The sequence below is a fragment of the Guillardia theta genome (assembly GCF_000315625.1).
Source record: "Guillardia theta CCMP2712 unplaced genomic scaffold GUITHscaffold_23, whole genome shotgun sequence".
In the NCBI taxonomy this organism is placed as follows: domain Eukaryota; class Cryptophyceae; order Pyrenomonadales; family Geminigeraceae; genus Guillardia; species Guillardia theta.
The window spans coordinates 731359-754829 of NW_005434651.1; the positions used below are offsets into that span (position 1 = coordinate 731359).

The window sequence follows — 23471 nt, forward strand, 5'->3', positions numbered from 1 at the left end:
AAGGAGAGGAAGGAAGGGAATGGTTGAAGGACTTGGAAGGGAGAAGATGCAGGTAGCGGGGACAGTGGAAGGGGAGACGGAAGGATGTGGATTGGTGGTTGATGAGGAGAGGAGAATGCGAGAAGTGAAATGCTGCGGCGTGCGGCTGCGGCAATGATGATGATGATGATGATGATGATGATGATGATGATGATGATGATGATGATGATGATGATGATGATGAATGATGATGATGATTTATGATGATGATGAGGAGTAGGGAGAGGAGTTTCACAGACAACCTGACGTTTTCGTGACCTCGTCGACAGAGTGATGGGCTGGGAGCTAATCAACTTTCTCAACAACCTCGTCGACATCCCCGCACGCTTTCTCTCCCCAGGCGCCTCCTCCTGCCTCCTCGTCCCTCAGGCCCCCAGCAGGAGTGTAGGTGAAGACTGCAGACTTTCTTGCCCCTCCTCTGACGTCTTCTGCGTTTCTCTTTCCTTCCTTTCTCTCCCTCGCTCCCTCGCTCCTCTCCTCTGCCCTCCCTGTCATACCCTCTTCCTCCCACCTCGAAGGATTTCTCCTCAAGGTGAGAAGCTTGTTTGATCTGCGACCGAAAGTCTCAAGTCTGTCAGATCGTCGACGGCCTTCGACCTGTCGTTGTCAGCAATCAAGGTGCCTTCTCCTCCCCTGCCGTCTGCCTCTCTGCCTCTGCCTTCCTACCACCACCTCCCGCTCTCTCCCAAAAATCATTCCCTCCTCTCATTCCCCTCCCTCCCTCCCTCCCTCCCTCCCTCCCTCCCTCCCTCCCACTTATCTCCTTTCCTCCCCCTCGTCTCCTCCCCCCTCGTCTCCTTCCCTCCTCTCACTCCCCCTCTCCTTTCCATTCCCTCTTCCTCCTCGTCCTCTTTCACCGTCTGCACGCAGACGGCATCGAGTGGGAGGAGTGGATCCCAGCAGAGCACGGGAGCTGGAGCAACTGGAGCCCTCCTAGGACGTGCTCGTGAGTCGATCTTTTCGCTCCCTTCAGATGCTGAGAAGCAGGCAGGAGGGCGAACTTTCAGGACCAGTGGGAGGTACTGGGTTGCTCTGCTGACGGCCTTGTCTGGGCGAGGTAATTTCCTCCCTCCTCCCTCCTCCTTCTCCATCCCTCACTTCCCTCCTATCCCCATCGTTTCCCCGTCTTCCTCTCCCCCCTCCTCCTCCCCCCACCCTCTCCCTCTCTCCTCTTCCTCCTCCTCTCTCCCTCTTGATCTTGTGACAGTCTGAGCAGGACGATAGCTACGGGGAAGAACATTATGAGCCTCCAGGAGGTCCTTCCAGCCTCTTCAAGACCTTCCTGACCCTCTCCCAGTCGTCCGTCCCCGTCCTGTCCACCAGCAAAGATGACATATGTTGAGCTCTTTCCCCACCCCAATCCCCCTCCCCCAACCTGCTGCTGCTGCTGCTGCTGCTGCTGCTGCTGCTGCTGCTGCTGCTGCTGCTGCTGCTGCTGCTGCTGCTCTTCTTGCTCTTGCTCCTGCTCCTGCTCCTGCTCCTGCTCCTGCTCCTGCTCCTGTTCCTGTTCCTGTTCCGTCGTTTTCTCTCTTCTGTTCCTTCCTTCCCTTTGTTCATTCCCAACTCCTTTCCTCTTCCTCTCCCCCCTCTCCCTTCCCCCTTCTTCTGGCTCTTGCTCTCTCTTCCTCCTTCTCTTCCTCGTGCCATCGTCCTAACTTCCTCGCAGTCTTCGCCAGTGACATCGCGGGCTTTCAGGCCTCGACCGGCGGCTTTCAGCCTGACGACCTTGCGCCTGATGTCAACGGAGGTCAGATCATTCGCTCGTTGCTTCCGTTACTGATGCTTCCGTTACCCTCTCATCCTTTCAACTCTAACTAAACCCTGTCATCCTGTTGTTCTCGTCTTTTCTTGTGATTGTTTTCATGGATTTGTTTGCTTCTTGTTTGCTGCTGTGCCTTGTCCTCCCCCCTGTTGCTCTGATTGAGACGCTCTCAGGGTTCTTTCTCTCCTCCACCTCTCAACTTGCTTCTGTCCTGACGGTTCTTTCCGAATGAGCTTGGAGATGTACTCTAGACATGAAATATCTACTCTCAACCTGAAATATACATTCTTAACTTGAAATATACACTCTGAATTTGAAATCTCCCAACCATCCTTCGGGAAAGTCGACTGAAGGCCGTCAGACTTCCTTTGACTTCAATGCAACTCAACGCCTTCCCTGTCCGCATTGTGCTCCAGCAGCACCCGAGCCACCTGACATCGTCATCGTCATCGTCATCGTCATCGTCATCGTCATCGTCAGCATAATCATCATCGTCGTCGTCGTCATCGTCATCATCGTCGTCAAAAACATCATCATCATCGTCACCATCGTCATCATCATTATCAATATCGTCATCAAAACATCATCATCATCATCACCACCACCACCACCACCACCACCATGATCATCCTTTCACACATCACATCGCTCTCACGTCAAGATTTCCGTAGCTCATCGCTGAGTTCAGCGCCGAGCATCCTTTCTTGTCTGCCGCGTTCACATTCGCCCTGCTGTCGATCAGCAGACGTGCGACCTCGACCGACCCGAAGATGCAGGACAGCATGAGTGCTGTCTGTCCTGTCGCGTTCTTCCCTTCCACGTTCGCGTTCCTCGCCACCAGGGTCCTCACCACGCCTCCATGCCCCATCCTCGCCGCCACGTGCAGGGGCGTCCAGCCGTTGGCCTTACACGCGCGGAGGTTCGCCTTGGCATCCAACAGGCTCTTGACCACCTGCAGCAGGAGCATCTCAGCCCTCCACAGGCTCGCCATGTCGAGCAGCCTCTTCAGCTCACCCCTTCATCCCCCTGCTTCGCCGCCAGGTACAGCACGCTCTCATCGTAGACCTGAACGTCAACTCGCGCTGAGGCCTCCAGCAGGGCCTCAACTGTCTTCACGTGCCCGAACTTCGCTGCGAGGACCAGGGAGGTGGTTCCGTTGGCGAGCCCCTGCTCGATGTCCGCCTGCGCCCTGAGCAAGCTCTGCACGACAGTTGCATGTCCCCGGTGACTCGCAGCCATGAGCGCGCTCAATCCTGCTCGGTCCACTGCATGGAGTTCAGCTCCACACGCTACCAGCAGGTCAACAGCATCCTTGTCTCCGTTCCATGCTGCCTGCGGCAGGATGCCTTTGCCCTTTGCCGACCGGAGGAACTGTTCCACACGAAGCCTTCCTCCCTTCCTTGCTGCCGCCACCAGCTCAGGGAAGTCCCGCTCCCGGACGGATCGCAACATGGACGCAACAAACGCCTTCCTCTCCATGTTCTCCGCCGTCTCACGCGCCAGTGCCAGCATGAGCTCCTCCACTTCTCGTCGCCCTGCCTCGCTGATCTCCTCTTCCTCCATGTCGCTTTCACCGGTCCCGCTGGTACAACGGTTCAACGGCTAGTCATTCCGAAGTTCCCTCTCTAGGTTCTGGCCCTGGCACAGTGTCACTGGCAACACCCGGTCCGAGCCTCTCCGGGCCCGACGGACTCCGGGAGAGACCGTGTACGGTCACAAACCTTTTACTCAAAGTTAAGTTACCCGTTTGAACGATGACGGCAGCGCCGCGAAGGAGAGGGAGGCCTAAGTTGACTCCTGTTCAACTGGTTCCGAAGTTCCGACGTCGGGTTTATCAGGTTAATTGTTACTAAGTTGAGTTCAACTACCGTACGTGGCACTCAGTACTGGTGGCCCAGCGGCCCGCGTGGCAGAGCTGACTCAGAACGGTGACTGACTCAGTCATGAGGCTGATCATGAGTGCTCATGATTACCTGACTCTTTACTCAAAGGCAAGTTAAGTTAAAGATCAGTACGAGGACAATCAGGAGAGTCGAGGATTACCCCGGTGAGTTCTGATTTAAGTTAACTTTGAGTAAAGATCAAAAAAGTTGGAGCCTTCAAGGGCCAAGGGGGTAAACTGAGGGGCCCCGGGGAGATACCCCGGAGATACAGGGTCAGCTCGTGTAAATGTCTTTACTACTGCCCCCCCCGGTAAAGCACGACACAGGAGCAAAAGTGGATCGCCGCAATTCCGCCCCTTTGACTCAGTGGACAGCCTAGCAGGGTACCGGGTACTGAGGTGCTGGGAAGCAGTAGGAGGAGGGGGTAGAGGTCGCACCCGGCACCCCCCAGCCTAATGGTACGGTCACAAAAGGTCGCCGCTATATGAGGCCTCAAGGAGTCGCTGAATACTGCACCAGATGCGACCCCGTGCCCCTTCGGCACTGCTGGGCCTCAAACACGGATCTCGGCCCCTGTAGGGGTCAACTTGCAGATTTCTATAAGTGAGATCATATGTTCAGAGCCAATAGGTCACTAGTGGCAGTCAGGTCCACTGGGACGTGCCAGCCAGTCTGGCGATTGAAACTCCGACGGTGCCGAGGCCAACTACACTTTTAAAAATCGCTCATATCTCAGGATGTGAGCGGTACTGCATCATTTTAAAAGTGATATTGTTTTTTTCAATTTGTACCAATGTCGGCTATATATATTTTCATGGTACAGAAGCTGTCTGGTACGCATTCCCTTCTCGTCCTTCGATCGGTCGTGCCACGTATCACAAACAGGCTGCGCTATGGACCCTTCACCCCCTCCGGACCACCCCCTCCTCCAACCACCCCCCATGAAATCGAGGCCCTCTTACTATACCACCCACCCTCGAAAGAGAATTCCTGGCAAGGAGATTCAACGAGATTTCTTTTTTTCCCAATTTACAATAATAGATAAATGTAATATAAAATACGAACTGTGCCAGCCGCCCCTCATAACTTGGGTCCCGCCCTCCCCTCCAACGCTCCCGTCCCGCCCTCCCGCCCTCCCGCCCTCTCCTCCTGCGCTATCGTCAGATCTTGCTGTTTCTTCTGAGCGACACCTTCTTGTTCACATCTCAGCCCTTCCTTCGTCCGTGTTGTGCTGCAAGTTATCCAGTTCCAAAAAGCTCTCTTCAGACATCATGCACGCGTACCAAACCATCCTAACATCGAGGAGGAAGAAAACTGCCCTACTCACGGCAGATTTCATTCAAAGTCTCTTCGTTATGCGGCAGCAAGATGCTGCCGACATGCTGGTGAGTCTCCGGGCGAGCGAATGAACTTGAGCTTCTGACGTTGCTTTCATAGGGCTTCTCTATCACAACCATGAAACACGTCTGCCGACGCCTTGGAATCCGCAAGTGGCCATACTCACGTACCCGAACAAGTCCATCACAGCTCCTTGAGGATCGCGAGAGCGCGTCTGTAGATAGTTTGGCTGAGTCGCCCACCCTGTCCTCTGCAGAAGAGCAGATCTGTTCACCAGTTCAGAGCATAGACATTTCGAGCCATCTACAGCCGTGGGATGAAGCGCTGAAGGAATCGATGATGATGGAGGGCCATGAAAAATGGAGTGCAGAGATGGGGGAGTTGTTCAGAGATGCTCTAGAGCATGTTGACATGGTCTGAACGCGAAAGCGCCATAGCTACCCTGATCAAACCACCAACCACATCAGACAAACAATGTCAGTGTTGAAAGTTAGCTTTACTTGCTTGTAATTATTGTTTCGATTGCCATACTCTTGGGGATACTAATAAAAACGACAAACTGATCTAGTTTGAAGGTCAACGATCACCATCCACAACGAGGGATGCAGGGAGTTTCCGTGCACTTGAGCTTCGTTAGAAGTTATGTGCTCCTGCATTTCTGCAGTGATCCAGGCAGTATACACAGATCGACGACTCACCATGATAGATTGAACAATTACATGCAAGTGAGAATGAGTCGCTTTACTCAAGATTGGAATGTCGCAATTGCGACAGCGGTTTCCGAGAGAAGCACAGTCCGAGTCGAGCGTATTTGTGGGGCTGGTGTTTGCCACATGTGCTCTGAGATGAAGTTGCTACCTGGCACTTCACTGATGTCCGAGCTTTCAGACGTTATTCAACGCCCATCTTGTCAATCAGATCGGTCATTGACACTCCGGACCAGCAGCAGTTGATTTTGCCACAGCCCACTTGATGGAGAACAAAATTCTAATGAAATCAACAAAAACAATGCAACCTAGGGGAAGTATCGAAAGCTTCGCTAGATAAAATCTAGTTATGTGTCAGCTCGTCATGTTACAATCGAGGTCTGGACGGCGGCGAGTCCTCAAGCATCGTTGGAGTCCAGCAGTGAGTGCATAGCGAAGTTGGGTGTGCTTGTCTGGACAGCACTGGTGAAGCATCGGAGCCGTCAGATTCACGGATGTGCCAGTAGACAGCAAGGTAGCACCTTGACGATGACGGCTGGACCCAAGTTCCCCAGGGGCCCGAGGGATGGCTGGGGTCCATTAGCGCCTCCGCCTCAGACTCGCCTCCTGGCCATGGCCGGCAGGTCAGGCATGCCGGGAGGCGGCGGATACACTTCACCTGTCATGCTCTCCTTCAAGCTTCCAACAAAGTTCCCAGCCTTCTGAACGCCAGCTGTCAGCAAACCATGGACGCAATGGCTATCCTCGCACCTGATCCTTCTTGCCCTGGGAGTGGGAGGGTGCCGGGAAGCCGAGGTCAACTGCGCCGGAGGAGGAGTGCTGGCGTTGTCAATCTGTCAGTTCGGAAGGATGCCGAGACATCAAATGTCACTTTGGCTGAGTTTCGCCTCTGGCCCGATGCAGTCAAGGCAGGGAGGCCCAGGTCAACCGCGGCGCTGGTCGATCCTGATGGCTGCTGACGCCATCAACGTCAGCGTCTCAGGGAGGATTCGCTGACGAAGAGAACCTTCCTTGCCCCCTTGGAGTTGGAGAGATGCGGTAGCCCGAGATCGATGTCGTGACCTGTGTCGTGTCTGTTCGATTTCTGTCTCCCCATCACTTTCCTTGGAAGCAACCTGCACTTCTTACCTTGGCCTTCGATCCAGGATCGACCCACACGCCCCAAGGGCCTGAGGGATGCGATGGGTCCTCTAGTGCCTCAGCATACGAATCTTCGTTGAGATCCTTCACCGAGAACAGTTGCTGCTTTGTAACCTAGTAAAGCAGTCATAGAAGGAGCGCAAGAAAACATGGGAGTTGGTGCTGTGAAAACATGGGAGTTTAGAGGCAAGCAGTGTTATCGTGATGCAGGAAAGCGCCAAAAAGATAGCTGTTCTCTACCGGATCATTCTTTGCTGGCTTGGATTTCAACGAGGCTGACGGTTTGGAATCTTTGAAGTAGTACATGGAAGGAGGATAGTAAGAGAACGTGTCCATCACGTCAGCAACAGGGTCGAAGCGTGAATATCTAGCCTCCTCAGGCATGTAGTAGCCATGCGTCGCCAGCCATAGCTCTCTCTGTCTCCTCCATGAGCTCCTCTGCCTCTCCAGGATGTAGGCATACAGATCCCTCTCTGCACGCTTCTCCTCCACCTTGCGCCTGTACTGCTCCTGGGCCCATCCCTGCTGCAGCGCATAAGGCAAGAGCGACCTGGCATACTCCCTCTGCACGCTGTAACTGTCAGGATAGATCGGAGTCATCCCGTCTTCCCACAGGGGATACGGCTGCACGAGATAAAGTAAGCTCCCCTCATCCTCCTCCTCCATCTCATCACCTCGCCGTAGTACTGTGGCCGGTATCCATACCCTCTAGGCGACCAAAGGCGCTCACCCAGGACAGTCTCTCTTCCTCTCCAGCTGAATGCCACCAACATGCCCAGCACTAGCGCCGCTCCTCCCCCAACTGCCGCCGCCATCCCAGCCCGGGCCCTCGCCATGTCCAAGAGCCGTCTACTGGTCATCCATCTCCTGCGGACTTCAACGGTTTTATTCTGAGGGGAACTTGTTTTCCCCTCCTCGTCAGGCCTCATTGGAGAAGGGGTAGGGGTAACAATCATAGGGGTACTGAGCAAAGATATAAGTTTGGGCGCAATTCCTAGGGGGTATTTACTACAAAATACCTTCAGAAAATGGTGGGTACTTGTCAGATCGATTATATTGAGTGGGTAGGGGTACTTTTTTGTGGGTCCATTTTCCACGGGGGTTGATGTTGTAAAGGAATGGAGCCATATAAAGGGGGTGGTGAGGTATGAGGGGGTAGGGGTAGTACTTTCACCCCGTCAACAAGCACTTTATGTAAAAGTTGGGGTACAGGATTGTCAATTACGAAAAGTACCGGGTCATCTAAGGGAAGAATACTGATGTAAGAAGGGGTATAGTATTTTTGTGGGGGGCGTTTCTGTTTACAAGGGGTTGAAAGCTGTCGGCTAGGGGGTGGGTGCTGCAAACAGTGCGTCATGAAAGGGGTCACAGCGAATGCCGGGGGGGAAATGGCTGAAGGGTGGAAAGGCGAGGGGAAGGGAAGGACAAGAAGGAAGATGATGGAAACGTGAGAGAGGATAACGGGAAAATGAATGAAGAGGAGGAAGGATGCATTGTTTGAAATGGGAAGGAGAGAAAGAAGTTTGTATGTGCATGAGGTAGGGGTTGACAAGGAGCAAGTATTTGAGGAACGGGCCATGGGTTGTAAAGGACGGAGGAGATGAGATATTGAGGAAGGAGATAGATTCTTGAACAAAAAGTGTAAGATCCCCTTTCTCATCAACCTGGGAAACTCAAGCCTGAGCTGGTAGTTATTTGATGTGGGAACTCCCAAAGCAAATCAACGCATGGTGGGAAAATTCTACCTGTAGTCGAAGAAAAGGAAAAAGAGCATATTTTCAAGGCATTGATCTGAGAGAATTCAGAGCTGGACCGACTCATTTGTATGTTTGCAATACACGAAATTGAAATAGTTGTAATTTCTACCATGTGACGTATAGCTGTTCCACGGAAAGAAAGCAAAGATGATCTACAATCGTTTTCTTGCTTGTTTGATTGTTATTAACCTCTTTGCAGGCTGGCAACGACGGGCTAGGACGAGGTCTGAATGAGGAGAAGGTTGCTGCGGGACAAGCGGCGGCGATGAGAAGGAAGATGTTTCCGACCCCCCGCAAGGGCTTGTTGTTCCTCTTCCTCCTGAGCCATTTCCATCCTGTTCATCTGTTCCTCCACAGCCTCGATGTGACTGGACGGGCAAGCTCATTAATAGGAGGAGGAGGAGGAGGAGGAGGAGGAGGATTCAGGTGCTCGATGTTCAACGCGCATCGAACAGGCCTGAGACGGGCAGCTTCAGTGAGAATGATCATGCCAGGTCAGCCCTTCCAGGAGGCAGAAGAGGTAGCAGAGAGGATCTTCAGGAAGCAGGCGAGGGCCTCGCAGAGCAAGGGCACGAGCAGCAAGGGGGAAGGAGAGGAGGAGGAGGAGGAGGAGCTCGCACCGGCGGAGGGCAAGTACACCTACGACGTTGAGCTTGAGATACCGATCGGGCTGACTCTGAAGGAGGTAGTGGGCTACGGGGTGTACGTGGATGCGGTGAACGAGGGATCGGCGAGAGAGGCTGGGGTGCAGCGGGGGGACAGGATCGTGGCTACAGCGGCGACCATGGGCAATCAGATGTGGGAGAAGAACACTATGGAGGGTGTGATGGCTTCTGTTCACTCCGTAGGCCTGCTGAGGAAGAAGATCAAGATCAGGTTCGAGAGAGATCCCGTCCTGTCCTCGCTCGTGTGCTTCGACTCGCAGGACGCGCGGGACACTAGCAGGGTCGACCTCCCCCGTGCTCTCATCTCGGTGGAGAAGGCGCGGATCCGCATCCAGGAGACGGCGACGGAGACGTTCGAAGTCTCCCTCCCCCTCCCGGGCAAGGACAAGCGCTTTCTCCGCGACAAGAACCTCTTCGATGGCGAGCTCCCCTATGGGCTCAAGCTCGTTCAGGTGGCAGCGGAGGACGGGACGACGGCGGTGGAGGTTGCGAGCATCATGCCTGAGGGGACGGCAGCGGCCAGCAGCCTCCTCCGTGTGGGCGACCGCATCGTGGCGACGCAGTCGAGCGTTGGTAACGGGATGTGGCCCAAGACGACGCTGGAGGGGATCCTGTCGGCAGTGCGGACGAGGATGGACAGCAACATCAGGATCAAGGTGGCGAGGAAGGTCAACTTGGGGGCCTGGGAACAGTCTTCCATGGATGTGATCAAGGCCAGCCCGACCGACAAGATTCCCTACCTCACGACGAGCGGAGCTGGGGCGAACCTCCGGGCCGAGGCGAGGACGGGGAGCGAGGCGTCGACCCTGCAGGGCAAGAGGAGCACTTTAGGAACGTCCCTCGCGGTCCTCCCGGATGGGAAAGGATGGGACGTCGTGCAGAAAATCAGGCAAGTTCACGACCGGCAGGTGGACAAGTGGCCTCCCCACCTCATCCTCCTCCGCCCCTTCGTGCGCGGCGAAGACTTCGCCGTCGCGTCCTCGCTCCTCCTGGAGGCGCTGGAGGGAACGGAGCCCTTCGAGCTGAGGATGGAGCTGACAGTGAAGGTCTACCACAACCGCAGCGCCTCCGTCTGGCTCGTCCCCGTCGGGGAGTCCCGGGACTGTGTGCTGGAGCTGCAGGCACAGGCGGCGGAGATCTTCCCGCAGTGCGTGAGGAGGGGGTCGAAGCTGTTCGACTACACCCCCCACCTGACCCTCGGGCAGTTCCCCAGCGAGTCAGCAGCTCGGGTGTTCGTGGCCCTCGTGCAGGACAGCTTTGCTAACTTCTCCTTCAGCGTCTCCCACCTCTTCCTCCTCTCCCGCCAGGACAGGTCCTCTGCTGGGGTCGACCAGCTCAGGATCAAGCTGGGCAGGCGGGGGTTGATGGGGACGCCGGTGTCGGTGGCGGCGTCGGAGTACGGCGTTCTCCGCCGAGCTGGGGCAGAGCTGAACTCGTCGACGATGAGGAGCGTGCTGCTGGAGAGGAGCTCGTTCGACCTGCTGGCGTACGGCAAGCAGGGGAACCTGAGCGCGATCGAGAGCATCGTGAAGGAGCTCAAAGAGAACGAGGTCGAGATCGACTCGAAGCTGCTCAACATCATCATGGGCTCCTACATCCTTTGCGACCGCCCAGCCTCCGCCGTGGAGGCTTTCAGCTACTTCTCCAGCAGCCAGCACCCCCCGTCCCTCCGTCCCTCCGTCCACTGCTACGGCACGCTGATCAAGGCCTACGGGCAGCTCGGGCAGCTGGAGGCGGCGTTCGAGACGCTCAACGGTATGGTGAAGGGTGGGCCCGCCCCCTCGATCCGCGTCATCAACGCCCTTCTGCAGGCGTGCGTGCGAGCTGGGAACCTGACGGCAGCTCAGACGCTCTTCTCGTCGCTGCGGGGGGTGCGGGGGGAAGGATTCGCTAACTTCCTGACGCCGGCGACGGAGGCCGGGCTGTGCATCTCGCTGCAGCCGACGGGAGTCTCTTTCAATATCATGGTGAACGCGTACGCGAGGAGGAGGAAGGTGGAAAAGGCCTTCAAGATGCTGCTGGAGATGCGCCGAGCTGGCTGCAAGCCCGACCAGATCACGTACACGACCCTTGTCAAGGCGTGTGTGGCTGCTGGGCAGTTTGACAGGGCGGAGAGGCTGCTGGGGGAGATGGAAGAGCTGGGGATCCCGCCCAACGCCTACTCGTACAACTGCATCCTGTACGGGCTGGCGCAGAAGTTGCAGTGGGGGAAGGCGACGAGGCTCCTGCAGAGGATGGAGGAGGACGGGGTGGAGGCGAACCTCTTGTCCTACTCCTACTGCATTCTGGCGTGCGTGAGGGCGAGGCGAATGAAGGAGGCGAGCGCGCTGTTCGAGGAGATGCGCAGGAAGGGGATCGTTCCGAACCTGTTCGTGATGAACACGATGATGTCAGGGTACGCGGCCAAGGGGATGGTGGACGAGGCGCAGGGGATCATGAAGCTGCTGCAGGACATGAGGATCAAGGCTAACGCCATGACCTTCTCCTCGCTGATCGAGGCCTTCATCAACGCCGGGTACGCGGACAAGGCGGTGGAAGTGAAGAGGAAGATGGAAGAGCTCGGGGTGGAGGTCGACATGGTGGTCAGCACGCAGATGCTCAAGGCGTACACGAGCATGGGGAAGGTGGAGGAGGCGATCGAGAAGCTGGAGGAGATCGTGAAAGAGGCGTCTTCCCCTGTGTCCTCCAGGACCTTCGACTCGGTCCTTTTCCAGTGCTCCAAGAGGGGCAGCAAGGAGGAGGCGCTGAGGGTACTGGGCCTAATGCTCAGGAGCAGGGTAACACCGAGCAGGACGACCTGCCAGCTGCTTTCGCGCATGGAGAAGCTACAGGGGTCGATCCTCACCCAGTACCTCCTCGACGTCATCAGCCTCCTCCGATCCCACAGCGTCCGCCCCCCCGGCCCACTCTACCTGGCCGTCCTCCGAGCCTCCCTTGATGCCGGGGAGACGGAGCTTGCGACGATGGTAGTGGAGGAGAGGATCCTGGGGAAGTTTTCCGTGTCGAAGCAGGATGAGGAGGAAGCGGAGAAGCTCGAGATGAGGATGATGAACCTGCTGCAGGTGGGCCCCCGCGTTGCTCCTCTCCCTTCCACCTCCCCTCCTCTCCCTCTCCCTCCTCTTTCTCTGTCTCTATCGCTTTCTCCTCCTCTCTTTCCTTCCTCTCCCTCCCCCGTCCATACTTTTCTCTGAGCTCGAGTACAGGCTTCCAAGGGAAACTGGTACGATCGCCCGGGCGTCGGGAAGAGGATGGGGCGGCTGGGAAGCTACTTCAGCGGCAAGATGGAGGGGCAGTGGGGAGGAAGAACGAGTTCTTTGTCCTCATCCCCCGCGAGGAGCAGGGGGTATGAGGAGGAGTGGGAGTACTTCAACGATCAAGCTTACTCGCGGGGAGGGACGGGGGTAGGAGCAGAGAGTTCAGGGACTTACGATGATTGGATGTGAAGGAAGTTGAACTGAAACACTCCCTGCTGCCCCCTGCTGCTCTCACCTTCCCCCTCCCCTTCCACTCAAACACTCGTTGCCGTCCATCCATGTTTCATGCTGCTGCTGTCTCTACCCTCTCCTCCTGGTTCGCACAACTGAGTCTGCTGATTTCGCCGTCCTGCCTCTCCTTGCTTTCTCCTTCATGTCCTCCCTCCTACCTGCCTCGCTCTCCCCTCTCCCCCCTCTTGTTCCCCTCCCTCTCCCTCCTCTCTCATACTCCTCCCCCACCCCATCTCACCATACCTGCTCTCTCCTGCTCCTCCTTGACCTTTCCAACGCTGATCCTCATAGAAGCATGTGGTTTATTCACTCCAATCAAGTGCAAGTAGCAGGACTGACCTCTCCCTTCCCCTCCTCTCCTTCCTCCTGCCCCCTTCCCTTGTTCCTCTCCTCCTCTCCTCCTCTCGCAGGATCTTTCTAGTTGATGCCGTTTTGAGGGTCCATGGAAACTCCGAGGAAGGTGAGGAAGGTGAGGGCACCTGTAAACCATGATAAGGAGGCCCAAGAGGAAACGAGCAGAAGGAGAGACGAAAAGGAGAGGAGGGAGGAGGGAGGAGGGAGGAGGGAGGAGGGAGAAAGAGAGGAGAGAGGAGAACGAGAGGAGGGAGGAGAGAGGAGGGAGAAAGAGAGGAGAGAGGAGGGAGGGAAGAGGCAGGGAGAGGGAGAGGGAGGAGGACGAAGTTTCTCAGTAAGTAACTCACCGCCGAGCACAGCAGCAGCAACCAGCGCCTTGACCTTGTCGGTGTTCGAGGGGATGTCAATGATGGTCTGCGAGAGTACAGTCTTCTTTCCGCTCACATCCTCCTCCTACACATCATGTCAGAACGCCCCGCCCAGTACAGCTCCTCTCTGCTCCCTGCTCCTTCCTCCCCTCTCCCTGCTCCCTCTACTCTGCTCCCTGTCTCGCTCCTCTCATACCGTTCTCTCCCCTCCTTCTCTCTTCCTACCTGCACTCTGTACACCCACACCCCGGGGCTAGAAGCACCATCCACGTAGCTGTACTTGCCGTTGAGCTGAAAGCAGCGTCAGCCCAGGCGGGTTCCCTCCTCCTTCACCTGTCCAGCAGCAAGGTTCGCTCCAGGAGTGAGGTAGTCCGCAACCAGCTGGTACGCGTCGTCGGCAGATCCTCCCGGTCTCTTGGTGATGACGTAGCCCTTGCTGTTCGCCTCCTCTCCCACAGTGAACGTGAGCTTGACCTCGTCTCCAAGCAGGGCAGCCTGGAATCCTCCTCCTCCTGCTCCTCCCAGCTCCTGACCTCTCGCTGTGAAGTCGAACTCCCTGTCCTCCTTGGAACGCTTGTCCACTCCTGCATGCAGGTATCAGGGCCCAAGTTAGAATCTCCGAAGCGCGATGTTGTTCAGGTGGCAGGCCAAAGATCAGATACGGTTGATGCAAAGGTTATCATAACTATCATCAACATAACATCATCATGTCATGATAATCAGATTCATAAGCATCATCATCAGCATTCTTGTCTGTTCTCTTCCTCCTCCTCCTCCTCCTCCTCCTCCTCCTCCTCCTCCACATTCGTCATCATCATCACTCACGCTTCTTCGACGGCCCCTCATTGACCTTTCCGACCATCCATGGCGCATATGGCTTGCCGCCAGGTCCGTAGAGCGACGCTGGGTTGACTGAGGAGATCTTCAAGAAGTCGTCCTCGAGTCCAAGACGCTGAACGTCCTCGTAGTAACCTGCAAAGCCCCGTCACTGGCTTCCTGGCAATCAGAGCAAATTCTCAAATTCCACTGCCACTAATACATTCCTTCTCAGTCCTTTCAATCCTCCATCTCCTCCCCCGTCCTCCTTCTCAGTTCTCCCAGCATCAACCTTCTCATCATCGTACTCACCAGGATACGGCTCTTCGGCTGGCTTGGTGCCAATCTGACGGGCGAGTTTGCGGATCTCGTCGTCCGCGATGTCCTGCAACTTCTGCTTGACCTCGTCGACGCTGTTGGCTGGGATGACAGAGTTGGGAGGAAGGCTCAGCTTCTCACACTCCTCCTCAGTCAGCTGCATCTCTCCATCTGGCGTCATAGTCGCCATCCTCAGACGCATGGCCTTGCCTGGTGGGGCACAGGCAAGGTCAGTATACTCCAACAACGCGCTCAAATCTGCTTCTACACGAGGATCCCTCCTCCCCCCACTCGCTCTCACTCTCCAACACCATCTCCTCCTCCCCATGTGAAGATCCCACCACCATCTGCTAGCCCCAACTCCTCACATAGACTACAGTACGCACCTCGGACTGGAGCTAGGGAGATACCGGCATGTCCTGGGCCTCTCAAGCTCCGGGCAGAGAGGGCAGAGGAAGTCGGAGCGGCAGGAGCAAGGGAGGAAGGAGTGCTTGGAAGGAGGAATCCAGCCGCTGGTGCCGCGCATAGCGCAGTGATCGCCGCAGCCGCTCTGAGCATTTTTAGACGTCTCTACCCTTAGATGTGACGACCCTTATTACTGTTGTAAACGAGGTTTAAAAGTCCCTAAAAGTACTTATAACTAAATTATAAGAATACTGAGGACAGGTGTACCAGGAGTTTGGGATGCATAAACGAGCTTCAGCTATAATGAGTTATAAATAATGTTAAAATCCCATGTTTGTACCATAAAAATATATTTTGACACAGTCCCGGATCCTCAGTACATATTGACCGCCGTAACTTGGATGACTCCTAGCTTATAGTTGTAAATTATGTACCAAATATTTTAAACTTTGTAGGAAGACATGTAACAAATCAGGAATATGTACCTAAAAGAAGGCTTCTAAAAACTAATTTACAGGGGGGTCTTTACAACAATGTATAATTGTTCCTTTTACGGAACATCGATCGAACGCCGGGACTTTGACCGGGCCCGGAGGCACTCCGAGTTTCCGTTACATTTGAAAGTATCTGTAACGGCAGGTCGAATTTTCATCATGGCCGAAGAAGCGAAAGCAGTAGGATGGGGCATCCTGGGGACGGCAGACATTGCCAGGAAGCTTGTGCGAGCTATCTCCAGAGCCGGAGGCTCCAGACTAGTGGCCGTAGGGAGCAGGACGCTGGAGAGGGTAGAGTCATGGTGCGAACAGAACCAGATCCCCAGTGAGGTAGCAAGGTACGGAAACTACGAGGAGGTCCTGAGGGATGGGAAGGTGGATGTTGTGTACATTCCACTCCCAACATCCATGCACAAAGAATGGGTACAGAAAGCAGCAGATGCCGGCAAGCATATCCTCTGTGAGAAGCCGGTAAGTGTGAAGTTCGAACGATGTGTGGACCCCGTGATGCCGTGTTCAGGTTGGGATGAATGCTCAAGAAGTAGAAGAAATGATCGCCTGTTGTGAACACAACAACGTACAATTCATGGACGGGGTAGAAGCATGCACTTGATGGAATGGACCACGTGTGTTCACTTGCTCCGTGCAGGTGATGTGGATGCATCACGTCCGGGTCCCAGTGCTGAGGAAGGCGGTGGACAACCAGGACATGGTGAGGCAGTGCCGATCTATCTCTGCATGCTCTGACGCGAGCAGATGGGCGAGGTCGTTCGGATCGTGACATCCTTCACGTTCTTCGGGGGAGAGGAGTTCGACCGGACTAACATCCGCATGAAGAGCAACCTGGACGGGCTGGGATGCGTAGGTGACAAGGATTCCTGCGCGTGCTGATCGCTCGAGGTGACGAGGCGCGCAGGTGACTTAGGATGGTACAACGTGAGAGCCATCGTCTGGGCCTTCCAAAAGGAGCCCAATGAAGTCTGAGATTCACATTGGAGGCGAAGTGTCCTTACAGGACTACCAGGTGTATGCGGTAGCTCACAAGAGGAACTCAGAGGGAGTCATCAAGAGCTTGAACGCTACTCTCTTCTACGATGACGGGAGGTTTGCTTCCCTGGACTGCGGCTTCGACACCAACTGCCGCCAGACACTGGAGATCGCCGGTAGCTGTCGGCTCCTTTGAGGCCTCTGCCTGCCACTGAGATGGTTCAACCACCAGGAACGAAGAGTTCGATCCGTCTGGATGATTTCGTCCTCAACGCTAGTGAGGAATCCTCCTCTTTCATCGTCAACACATCGGTATAGCTGCTCTGTGGTGCATCAAAACTTCGAATCACCTTCCAGCAGGCATTTAAAGATAGCGGCATGATCGTCGAGCAGACGTCATCAAAGCATGAGGCCGGAGGTTGTTGTCAGGAAGTTCGCATGGTGGAGTGCATGAGCAAGATCGTGAGGAGTACGTGTTTGCGCTGTTTCACATGCCTACATCTGACATGCATATCCAGCAAGGCAACTCGAAGACTACTGGCCGAAGATCGCTCTCCAGACCCAGCGAACGATTGATGCGATCATGAAGTCTGCTGAGAGCGGGCAGCCAGTCAAGCTCAAATGATTCTTCTAGTTGGTTATTCATCACTGCTCGGTGTCGGCTCGATGGCTAGAAGCTGGCCCCCAGGTGACCAAAAATGTTGCAACCACCCATGTTAAGAAGTTGAAGAGTCCTTCCTCATCTTGGCTAGATTTGGATCCTCTCTCCAGCAGCCATTCTCCCACCTCCATGTTGACATCAAAGAGCATTCGACCTGGGCCGCGGTCTTGAAGTACTCGAACGAGACGTCAGTCCTTGGCACTTTGATGGGCCGGAGTCCGATGCTCAGCAAGGAAGACTCGAAATATTCCTTGTTGTTGAGGACCTTGTCTCGATTCACCACCCCTGTCGCTGGGTATTTCATGCCGCAAGTGTCGATCTCGTCGAAGATCCTCTTCAGTTTGATCTCCCTTGAGACGCTCAGCTTCCGACAAGCTTTCACCATCCCCCCGTCCTCATCCCCTTGCACGGGGACTGCACTAGAGATATTGCAACCCATTCTCGTAGGGTCAAAACACCATGGAACCGTATCCCAGCAGAACGACAAAAGGCGTAGAGATACCAGGCGCAGGACGACAAGTCGGAAGAGTTCAAGAGTTTGAGGTTAGGAAAGAAGATGCGAGGAGGATGTTGAAGGAGGTACCAACAGAACAAGGCACAGATCAGCTAGAGAGGACCAGGAGACGAGGGAGGGGGGGGGGGGCTTGAAGTAGAAGGCAGGGCCGGATGAAAGAACAGGAGCAAGGAGCGACGATTTTAATAATAACAGGAATAACCACCCCCTGTCATCTAGGGTTCATACCCTACCCCCTTTCTCGTCACTTCAAGGTTATTTCCTACCCACCCTTTGTTGCTTTTCTCGTACCCACCCCCTGATCTCCATTTTCAGACATGTCATGGCTACCCCCTTCGGGTCGTCGGAAGTACCCCTCCACAACACGGAAAAGTAGGGGTACTACTCCAACCAACGGTGGCTTCTACCAAAACAAAAAGAATGCGTAAAAGGTTAAAAAAAAAATTGAACAAAATTGAGAGGCAAATGGACGAAAAATGAAATATTACTAGTAAACTTGAATATCTCATCGATATTTTTCATAGATTCTAGTCAAAGAGTTCAATGTAAGACTGCTCATCCACATGAAAATGAGGCGGCGGGGCGTATCGAAAGGGGGTAGCCTACCATGGTTGTGAGGGATAGTTGTTGACGCGCATGGCGACAAGAGAACGGAGGGAGAAGTTGCGATGACGCGAACATGAAGAGGGAATGAAGAATGATGGTGTGGAAGAGGAAGATAGGAAGAAGAAAGAAGTGAAGAGAGGAACTCAGAAGAGAAGGGACGATGGTCAGCGATTTGAAACATTCTCTTTCAGCAATCTCAACGGGAACACAATCAATTTCCTTGAGGGACCATTGTTCAACCAGACTTCAGGAAGCTCTTCGGCAAGGGGGTTGGAATCCCAAGTCTGCTCCTCCTGCTAGGCGCGGCTACATCGGTACAAGGCGCAATGGAGAATGGATATCACGGATTCTCCCTCAGGTGGCTTCCTCCTTGTTGTGTTTGCCAAATGTCATCTTTGCACACACAAGGAATCCAGAAACACGAGGCAAAAAAGCAAGGAAGGTGAGGAAACTGGTGGATACAGCGAGCGTCATTGTGATGATAAAGCATGACAGCTTCAAGTAATCCCTGAGGTGGAGATTGAAAAGACATCACCCCAAGACTTCTTTGAGAAGTGCTTTCACCCATGAGTTTTGCAGATTTTGACATGTCTTCGGCAGCTACATCAAAGCACGCAAGCCTTGCATTTTGCTAGGGAAGCTGCGAGGATCCAAGTTCGAAGCATGGGACGACGGTTACCTGTACCAGCTTGCTCCTGCTTTCAGTCGGAGACTAAACATCAGTGCAGCGATAAGATCGCAGGCACCTGCTCTGTCGACGTCGAATACCGTGAAAGCAATGATTCTGGATACGGAAGGTGAGGAGGGCGAGGGCGGGATGAGGGAGTGCTGGGTTTGATAATTGCTTCAGAGGAAACAAGAGGACCATGCTGTTCTCAGAGTTCCTGAAGCGATTTGCATCTGGCGACGACACTCTCTACCTCACGACACAACAGGTTGGGTTGATGCTTGCGACATCGCAGCTGACAGATTTGCTTCCCAGGTTGAGGTGGACGAGGAGGGGAGGCCAGATGTGATGACTGAACCTGTCACATTGGTGAGATGTTGTGAGCTTGCAACTCTTCAGTGCAGCCTCCTCCTCCATCACTTCTCCTTTCCTTACCCCTTCCCCACCCACCCGCTCCTCCATGTTCTCTTGCGGATTTCTTTGCCTCCTCCCACTTTTCTGGAGGATGAAGAGAAATTCATCCTCCTTGCTCGACCCCTGCCTTATTTCCCCCATCTTGAACTCACGCTGGTCTTCAGCTGAAGAACGATTTTCCCCTGAGGTAAGGTACCATCCATGTGCACTTCGATGGTGCAAACGGTGCCAGGCCGGACATTATGGGCAACCTGGTCCCATGTAGCTACAACCTTTGGATGGGAAACAATGCAGACAAATCTTCCTCTGGCCTGCATCATGGTAGAGATGATGGTGTCAGGTTGCGTGCCTGATGCAGAACTCCCTTCAGATTACCATGACAACTTGTACGTCCTGCTGAGAGGTAAGAGAGGAGGATGTAGCAGCGATGACGACGAAACGATATGATCACAACGATGAAGGCATGAAAGTAGCAGCAAGAGGGGCAGGGGCAGGGGCAGGAGCTCTTGATCACAATCAATATGATTTTGTAGTCAAAGACTCTGAGATCTTCATTTCAGGAAAGAAGAAATTTTCCCTCTTCTCTCCGGATGAAGCTGTACATGCTTGTTCTCCCCATCGCCATCTTCGTCTCCCCTATCCCCTCTCCAACTTTGCCATCCTTTTCACCTCTCCTCTCTCACTTTTTCCTCCTCAACCAGGATCGCATGTACACTCATGGGACGATCGCCTGCATTCACCCCAACGGGAGGATTTGCTATCAAGGGCAGATTACAAGGGCCGACGGCTCGCCTCTCAACGTGCGTTTCTTCCTGCTCCTCCTCCGTCCTCTCACTCCACGGGTAGGCACCCAAGGTCGCAGAAGCCGAAGAGATGCAGGTGACAGTCGTGCCGATGGAGTACTCCTTGAACGGGGGGCGCAGAGGAAGGCTGAGACTGAGATGGAGGAGGCCGAGGCGGCTCTTGCTCGAGGTAAGACTTCAGTGTCTGCGCGGGGGAGAGAGGGAGGAGGATGATGGGGGAGAGCGAGAAATTTCATGCGCAGCAAGCGCGCGCTGAAACTTGTCGTGCTGGGCGGTACAGGCGAGAGCGGAGCGAAGAAGCGCCTGAAGCTTGCGAACAAGGAAGCACATCCGCATTGTTTCCGCTGCCGTCTGACTCTCCTTCAGGCCCTTGATGCTGCACTGGACGCCATGCTGACGGCGAAGGCCTCTGACCTGTCGGACGGTAGGGTGAAGAGCGTCTTTGAAGGATGTCACATGAATTGAACAGGGAGCGAGGACGAGGACGAGGACGAGGACGAGGAAGAAGATGAGGAGGGAGGCCTGTTTGGTGAGGCCAAGTCCTCAGATGATGACGATGAAGGTAGGACAGGAGGATGCATGTATCTGGTTCATAGGACCAACATTTCACCGCAGAGGAGGAGGAGGAAGGAGAGAAGGAGGAAGCTCCAGCTCCAGCTCTCGTCACAGTAAAGGGGAGCAATGTTTCCAAAGGGAAGGCCAAGAAGGCGGAGCAAGAAAAGGAGCAAGAAAAAGAGGAGCAGCGGCAGGAGGAGGAGGAGGAGGAGGAGGAGGAGGAGGAGGAGGAGGAGGAGGAGGAGGAGGAGGAGGAGGGCGGCGCTTCGTCCAAGAGGGAGAAAGTTGACGTGGAGGAGCCGCTCAGTTTCTCTGCCGTCAACTCGAAGATGAGCAAAGAGCATGTGAAAGAGAAGTCAGTGAACCTCCTACCCCTGCTGCTCCCTATCTATCCTCACGCTCTCTCCTCTCTCATCTCTCATCTCTCCTCTCCCCTCTCTTTTTGCTCAATTTCTTGTCCTCCACACCCCCTCTCCTTCTCTCTCAAGCCTCGTCTGCTCGAGTAATTTTTGTCTTCGCCGCAGTTTTCCGCTTTTTCTCGATGCTCATCATGAGAACTGCGAGCTCGACGCCTCGGACGGTTCGATCAAGATGCTCTTTCTACCCGCCGGTTGGTTCCATGAAGTTTTCAGGTGCCAAATCGCTTCCACCTTCGCCTCCTCTCCTCCCTCCCGAATCTTTTCCGCCTTATGATTCCGCTCGTCAACCCTTGACCTCCGCTGCTCATGAATGCTTCCCTCAAATATTTCCTCCCCCTCCATCCTCTTTCCTCCTCATTTCACCTCCCTGCACCCTTCTCCTCACTCCTTCCCTCCCACAGCTACGGCATGGACAAGGGGCACGTTGCCTTCAACTTTTGGTTCCATCCTCCCGATGGAGGTAAATGCATGCACAGACGCTAACTTGTGGTGACTGTTGTGTCAGATTCCTACGAGAATCCGTACACATGCAAGGTGATGGAACTGTTGAAACTCCAATGTCGAACATCACTGACACCGCTCCAGTACTGGCAGTACGACTGGGAGCGGAGATTTCCGGCACAGCATTAACACTAACAAACTTGCCGACTGATGTCATCCTTTATAACCATCAATCCCACTTCAAACTTGTCTTGGCCACCCTGCAATGAACACAAAGAGACATACACCTATCTACATCCCAGCGCAACTGTACAACCAGCTCCACGTCCCAGCTCAGCTCTCCTCCGAGCTGTGCCGTGACTGCATGTAATCCTGGATCCCTTCAGCGGTGGGGGCCGCTACCCACTGTGGACTACCCTGCTTGTCATCGCTCGAGCAGCTCATATACGGGGAGGAGTTTGACGTCCTTTCCTCGCTGTTCTGCCCTAAGTCGGTGCTCTCTTTGTTGTTGTCCGACGATCCGTTCCCGCCGGACTTGTCGCTTGCCGGCCTCGGCGACTCTCTTTCCTCCTCGGTCTTCTTCACCTTCCTCCTCTTCCTCGACTTGGAGGAGTTGAAAACATCCGCCGCCTCTGCTCAACCACCATCAGAAATGCCCACCGGCATACAACCACAATCACCTTGCGAAGTTGAGGCGAGCTGTGCTGCCTTGACCTTGGATTGGCGCTTGCTCTGAATCCTCCTCTTCCTCGGCTTCGAATCCTTGGTGCCCGATGGGCGGCCTGGCCCTCGCTGATGGGTCTTGTCGTAGTCTTCCTTTTCCTGCCTCGTCCACATCTGCCGCGTGATCCTCGCCCACGTCCTCCTGTCCCAGATGTCCCTGACGGACTTAGAACTGATCCCGTACTTGTTTGCTACCTCGCAGCTCTCCGCTGTCTTGTTCTCCGTGTCCACGTTGCGGTAAGAGTAGATCTCCAGGGCCATCACGGGCGTCAGGATTGCCTTCTTCTTCTTCTTCTTCACTTCTACCCCCGAGCTGCTAGAAGACTCGCGCGTCGGAGGCTCCCGAGACGACCTGCTGATCTTGAAGCTGTTCAGAGAATCCGCGTCCTCGCTCGAACCCCTTTCCTTCTCCAACTTGTCGGGCTTCCTCGGCTCTCCCATCATCTTGTTGGCGATCAATGGAATTCCTTTGGGCAAACCACCTGTCATTGGGAGAGCAACGCACGGGGAGCAAACTCTACCTGAGCTTCAAGCTTGACAAGAGAAGGTGAAGATATGCAGCAAACGATCAGAAGCAAGAGCTTACGAGTAAGACAGCAAGATATGGAGACCTGGCGTCTCCATACAAGACGATTCGGGGCCCTTATCCGAACACGATCAAACTGTCAAGACCAATGTCGGATCTTAGAGCTTTCGAAGTAGTTGCAATTGCTCTACCACAAGCAAGCCCAGAGCAGTGGAGCAGAATCAAGCTAGAAAAACTACTAGAAATCAAAGAAGAGCGGTCTGAAATGAGCAGTGAGTATGGTTCAGTGGAAGGACACAACCCTGACCTCTTCTGCGATTCTTCGAGGAGTGGAGGGATTATTTGGATGTACGGTATCGACGGATCACGAGAAAGTCTTATGATGCTTGTCAAGAGACGAGGGAAACGGGACTGATGTTGAAACGTATACCGTGTCTTCGTCGACCAGGACTGTTTCTCTCGGAAGGGGGGAGGACGAGGCCCTCTGTGTTGTGTCGGAAGGAGGTCGGGAGATAGATCAGAAATGAGAGGAAGGGAGAGAGGGGGTGAATTGTGGGAACGTACTTGGGAAGGGGGAAGGAAGGTAACAGGGAATGGGAGACGGATGGACTACGGGTGACAATG

General features: G+C 54.6%; 11 protein-coding genes across 11 annotated transcripts in view; 6 read left to right on the plus strand and 5 right to left on the minus strand.

Annotated features, from left to right (window-relative positions):
• Positions 1-1381, plus strand: part of GUITHDRAFT_137092 (hypothetical protein) — a gene marked incomplete at both ends in the record, with an annotated part of 5590 nt that extends 4209 nt beyond the window's left edge. Inside the window, 5 exons of the mRNA XM_005835081.1 lie at positions 618-657; positions 910-985; positions 1027-1096; positions 1256-1295; positions 1337-1381. Of these exons, the coding sequence (XP_005835138.1) occupies positions 618-657; positions 910-985; positions 1027-1096; positions 1256-1295; positions 1337-1381 (271 nt within the window). The remainder of the gene's footprint in view (positions 1-617; positions 658-909; positions 986-1026; positions 1097-1255; positions 1296-1336) is intronic.
• A 1195-nt stretch (positions 1382-2576) lies between these two features.
• GUITHDRAFT_42306 (hypothetical protein) lies at positions 2577-3151 on the minus strand (the record flags this gene model as incomplete). The annotated part of the gene is made up of 2 exons (XM_005835082.1): positions 2577-2753; positions 2909-3151. Coding segments are annotated over 2 exons (420 nt in total), but the record flags the coding sequence as incomplete, so codon positions are not given.
• A 1804-nt stretch (positions 3152-4955) lies between these two features.
• On the plus strand, positions 4956-5442 carry GUITHDRAFT_106236 (hypothetical protein; the record flags this gene model as incomplete). Its single annotated transcript, XM_005835083.1, has 2 exons — positions 4956-5069; positions 5122-5442. 2 exons carry the CDS (start codon positions 4956-4958, stop codon positions 5440-5442), a joined length of 435 nt encoding a protein of 144 aa, XP_005835140.1.
• A 551-nt stretch (positions 5443-5993) lies between these two features.
• GUITHDRAFT_162548 (hypothetical protein) lies at positions 5994-7705 on the minus strand (the record flags this gene model as incomplete). The annotated part of the gene is made up of 9 exons (XM_005835084.1): positions 5994-6191; positions 6251-6335; positions 6388-6430; positions 6480-6548; positions 6601-6684; positions 6736-6813; positions 6858-6983; positions 7110-7493; positions 7544-7705. 9 exons carry the CDS (start codon positions 7703-7705, stop codon positions 6128-6130), a joined length of 1095 nt encoding a protein of 364 aa, XP_005835141.1. The 3' UTR covers positions 5994-6127.
• A 2284-nt stretch (positions 7706-9989) lies between these two features.
• On the plus strand, positions 9990-10544 carry GUITHDRAFT_69081 (hypothetical protein; the record flags this gene model as incomplete). The annotated part of the gene is made up of 1 exon (XM_005835085.1): positions 9990-10544. A coding segment is annotated over one exon (555 nt), but the record flags the coding sequence as incomplete, so codon positions are not given.
• A 330-nt stretch (positions 10545-10874) lies between these two features.
• On the plus strand, positions 10875-12748 carry GUITHDRAFT_86178 (hypothetical protein; the record flags this gene model as incomplete). Its single annotated transcript, XM_005835086.1, has 3 exons — positions 10875-11162; positions 11208-12353; positions 12495-12748. The coding sequence occupies 3 exons, from the start codon at positions 10875-10877 to the stop codon at positions 12732-12734; spliced, it is 1674 nt and encodes a 557-aa protein (XP_005835143.1). The 3' UTR covers positions 12735-12748.
• A 445-nt stretch (positions 12749-13193) lies between these two features.
• Positions 13194-14822, minus strand: GUITHDRAFT_106239 (hypothetical protein; the record flags this gene model as incomplete). Its single annotated transcript, XM_005835087.1, has 6 exons — positions 13194-13255; positions 13478-13583; positions 13724-13789; positions 13832-14082; positions 14324-14470; positions 14627-14822. 6 exons carry the CDS (start codon positions 14820-14822, stop codon positions 13194-13196), a joined length of 828 nt encoding a protein of 275 aa, XP_005835144.1.
• Positions 14823-15690: 868 nt separating this feature from the next.
• On the plus strand, positions 15691-17143 carry GUITHDRAFT_106240 (hypothetical protein; the record flags this gene model as incomplete). Its single annotated transcript, XM_005835088.1, has 9 exons — positions 15691-16002; positions 16052-16126; positions 16181-16243; positions 16288-16396; positions 16448-16509; positions 16547-16694; positions 16751-16830; positions 16879-16987; positions 17037-17143. 9 exons carry the CDS (start codon positions 15691-15693, stop codon positions 17141-17143), a joined length of 1065 nt encoding a protein of 354 aa, XP_005835145.1.
• Positions 17144-17234: 91 nt separating this feature from the next.
• Positions 17235-17618, minus strand: GUITHDRAFT_106241 (hypothetical protein; the record flags this gene model as incomplete). The annotated part of the gene is made up of 1 exon (XM_005835089.1): positions 17235-17618. One exon carries the CDS (start codon positions 17616-17618, stop codon positions 17235-17237), a length of 384 nt encoding a protein of 127 aa, XP_005835146.1.
• A 1007-nt stretch (positions 17619-18625) lies between these two features.
• On the plus strand, positions 18626-21787 carry GUITHDRAFT_137098 (hypothetical protein; the record flags this gene model as incomplete). The annotated part of the gene is given in 18 exon segments (XM_005835090.1): positions 18626-18657; positions 18900-18973; positions 19028-19096; positions 19235-19335; positions 19545-19567; positions 19613-19701; positions 19721-19783; positions 19941-19978; positions 20082-20180; positions 20227-20259; positions 20304-20352; positions 20464-20607; positions 20653-20745; positions 20799-21093; positions 21263-21370; positions 21559-21617; positions 21663-21691; positions 21743-21787. 18 exon segments carry the CDS (start codon positions 18626-18628, stop codon positions 21785-21787), a joined length of 1443 nt encoding a protein of 480 aa, XP_005835147.1.
• Positions 21788-21789: 2 nt separating this feature from the next.
• On the minus strand, positions 21790-22810 carry GUITHDRAFT_106243 (hypothetical protein; the record flags this gene model as incomplete). Its single annotated transcript, XM_005835091.1, has 4 exons — positions 21790-21858; positions 21915-21970; positions 22015-22230; positions 22279-22810. The coding sequence occupies 4 exons, from the start codon at positions 22808-22810 to the stop codon at positions 21790-21792; spliced, it is 873 nt and encodes a 290-aa protein (XP_005835148.1).
• Positions 22811-23471: the final 661 nt, after the last annotated feature.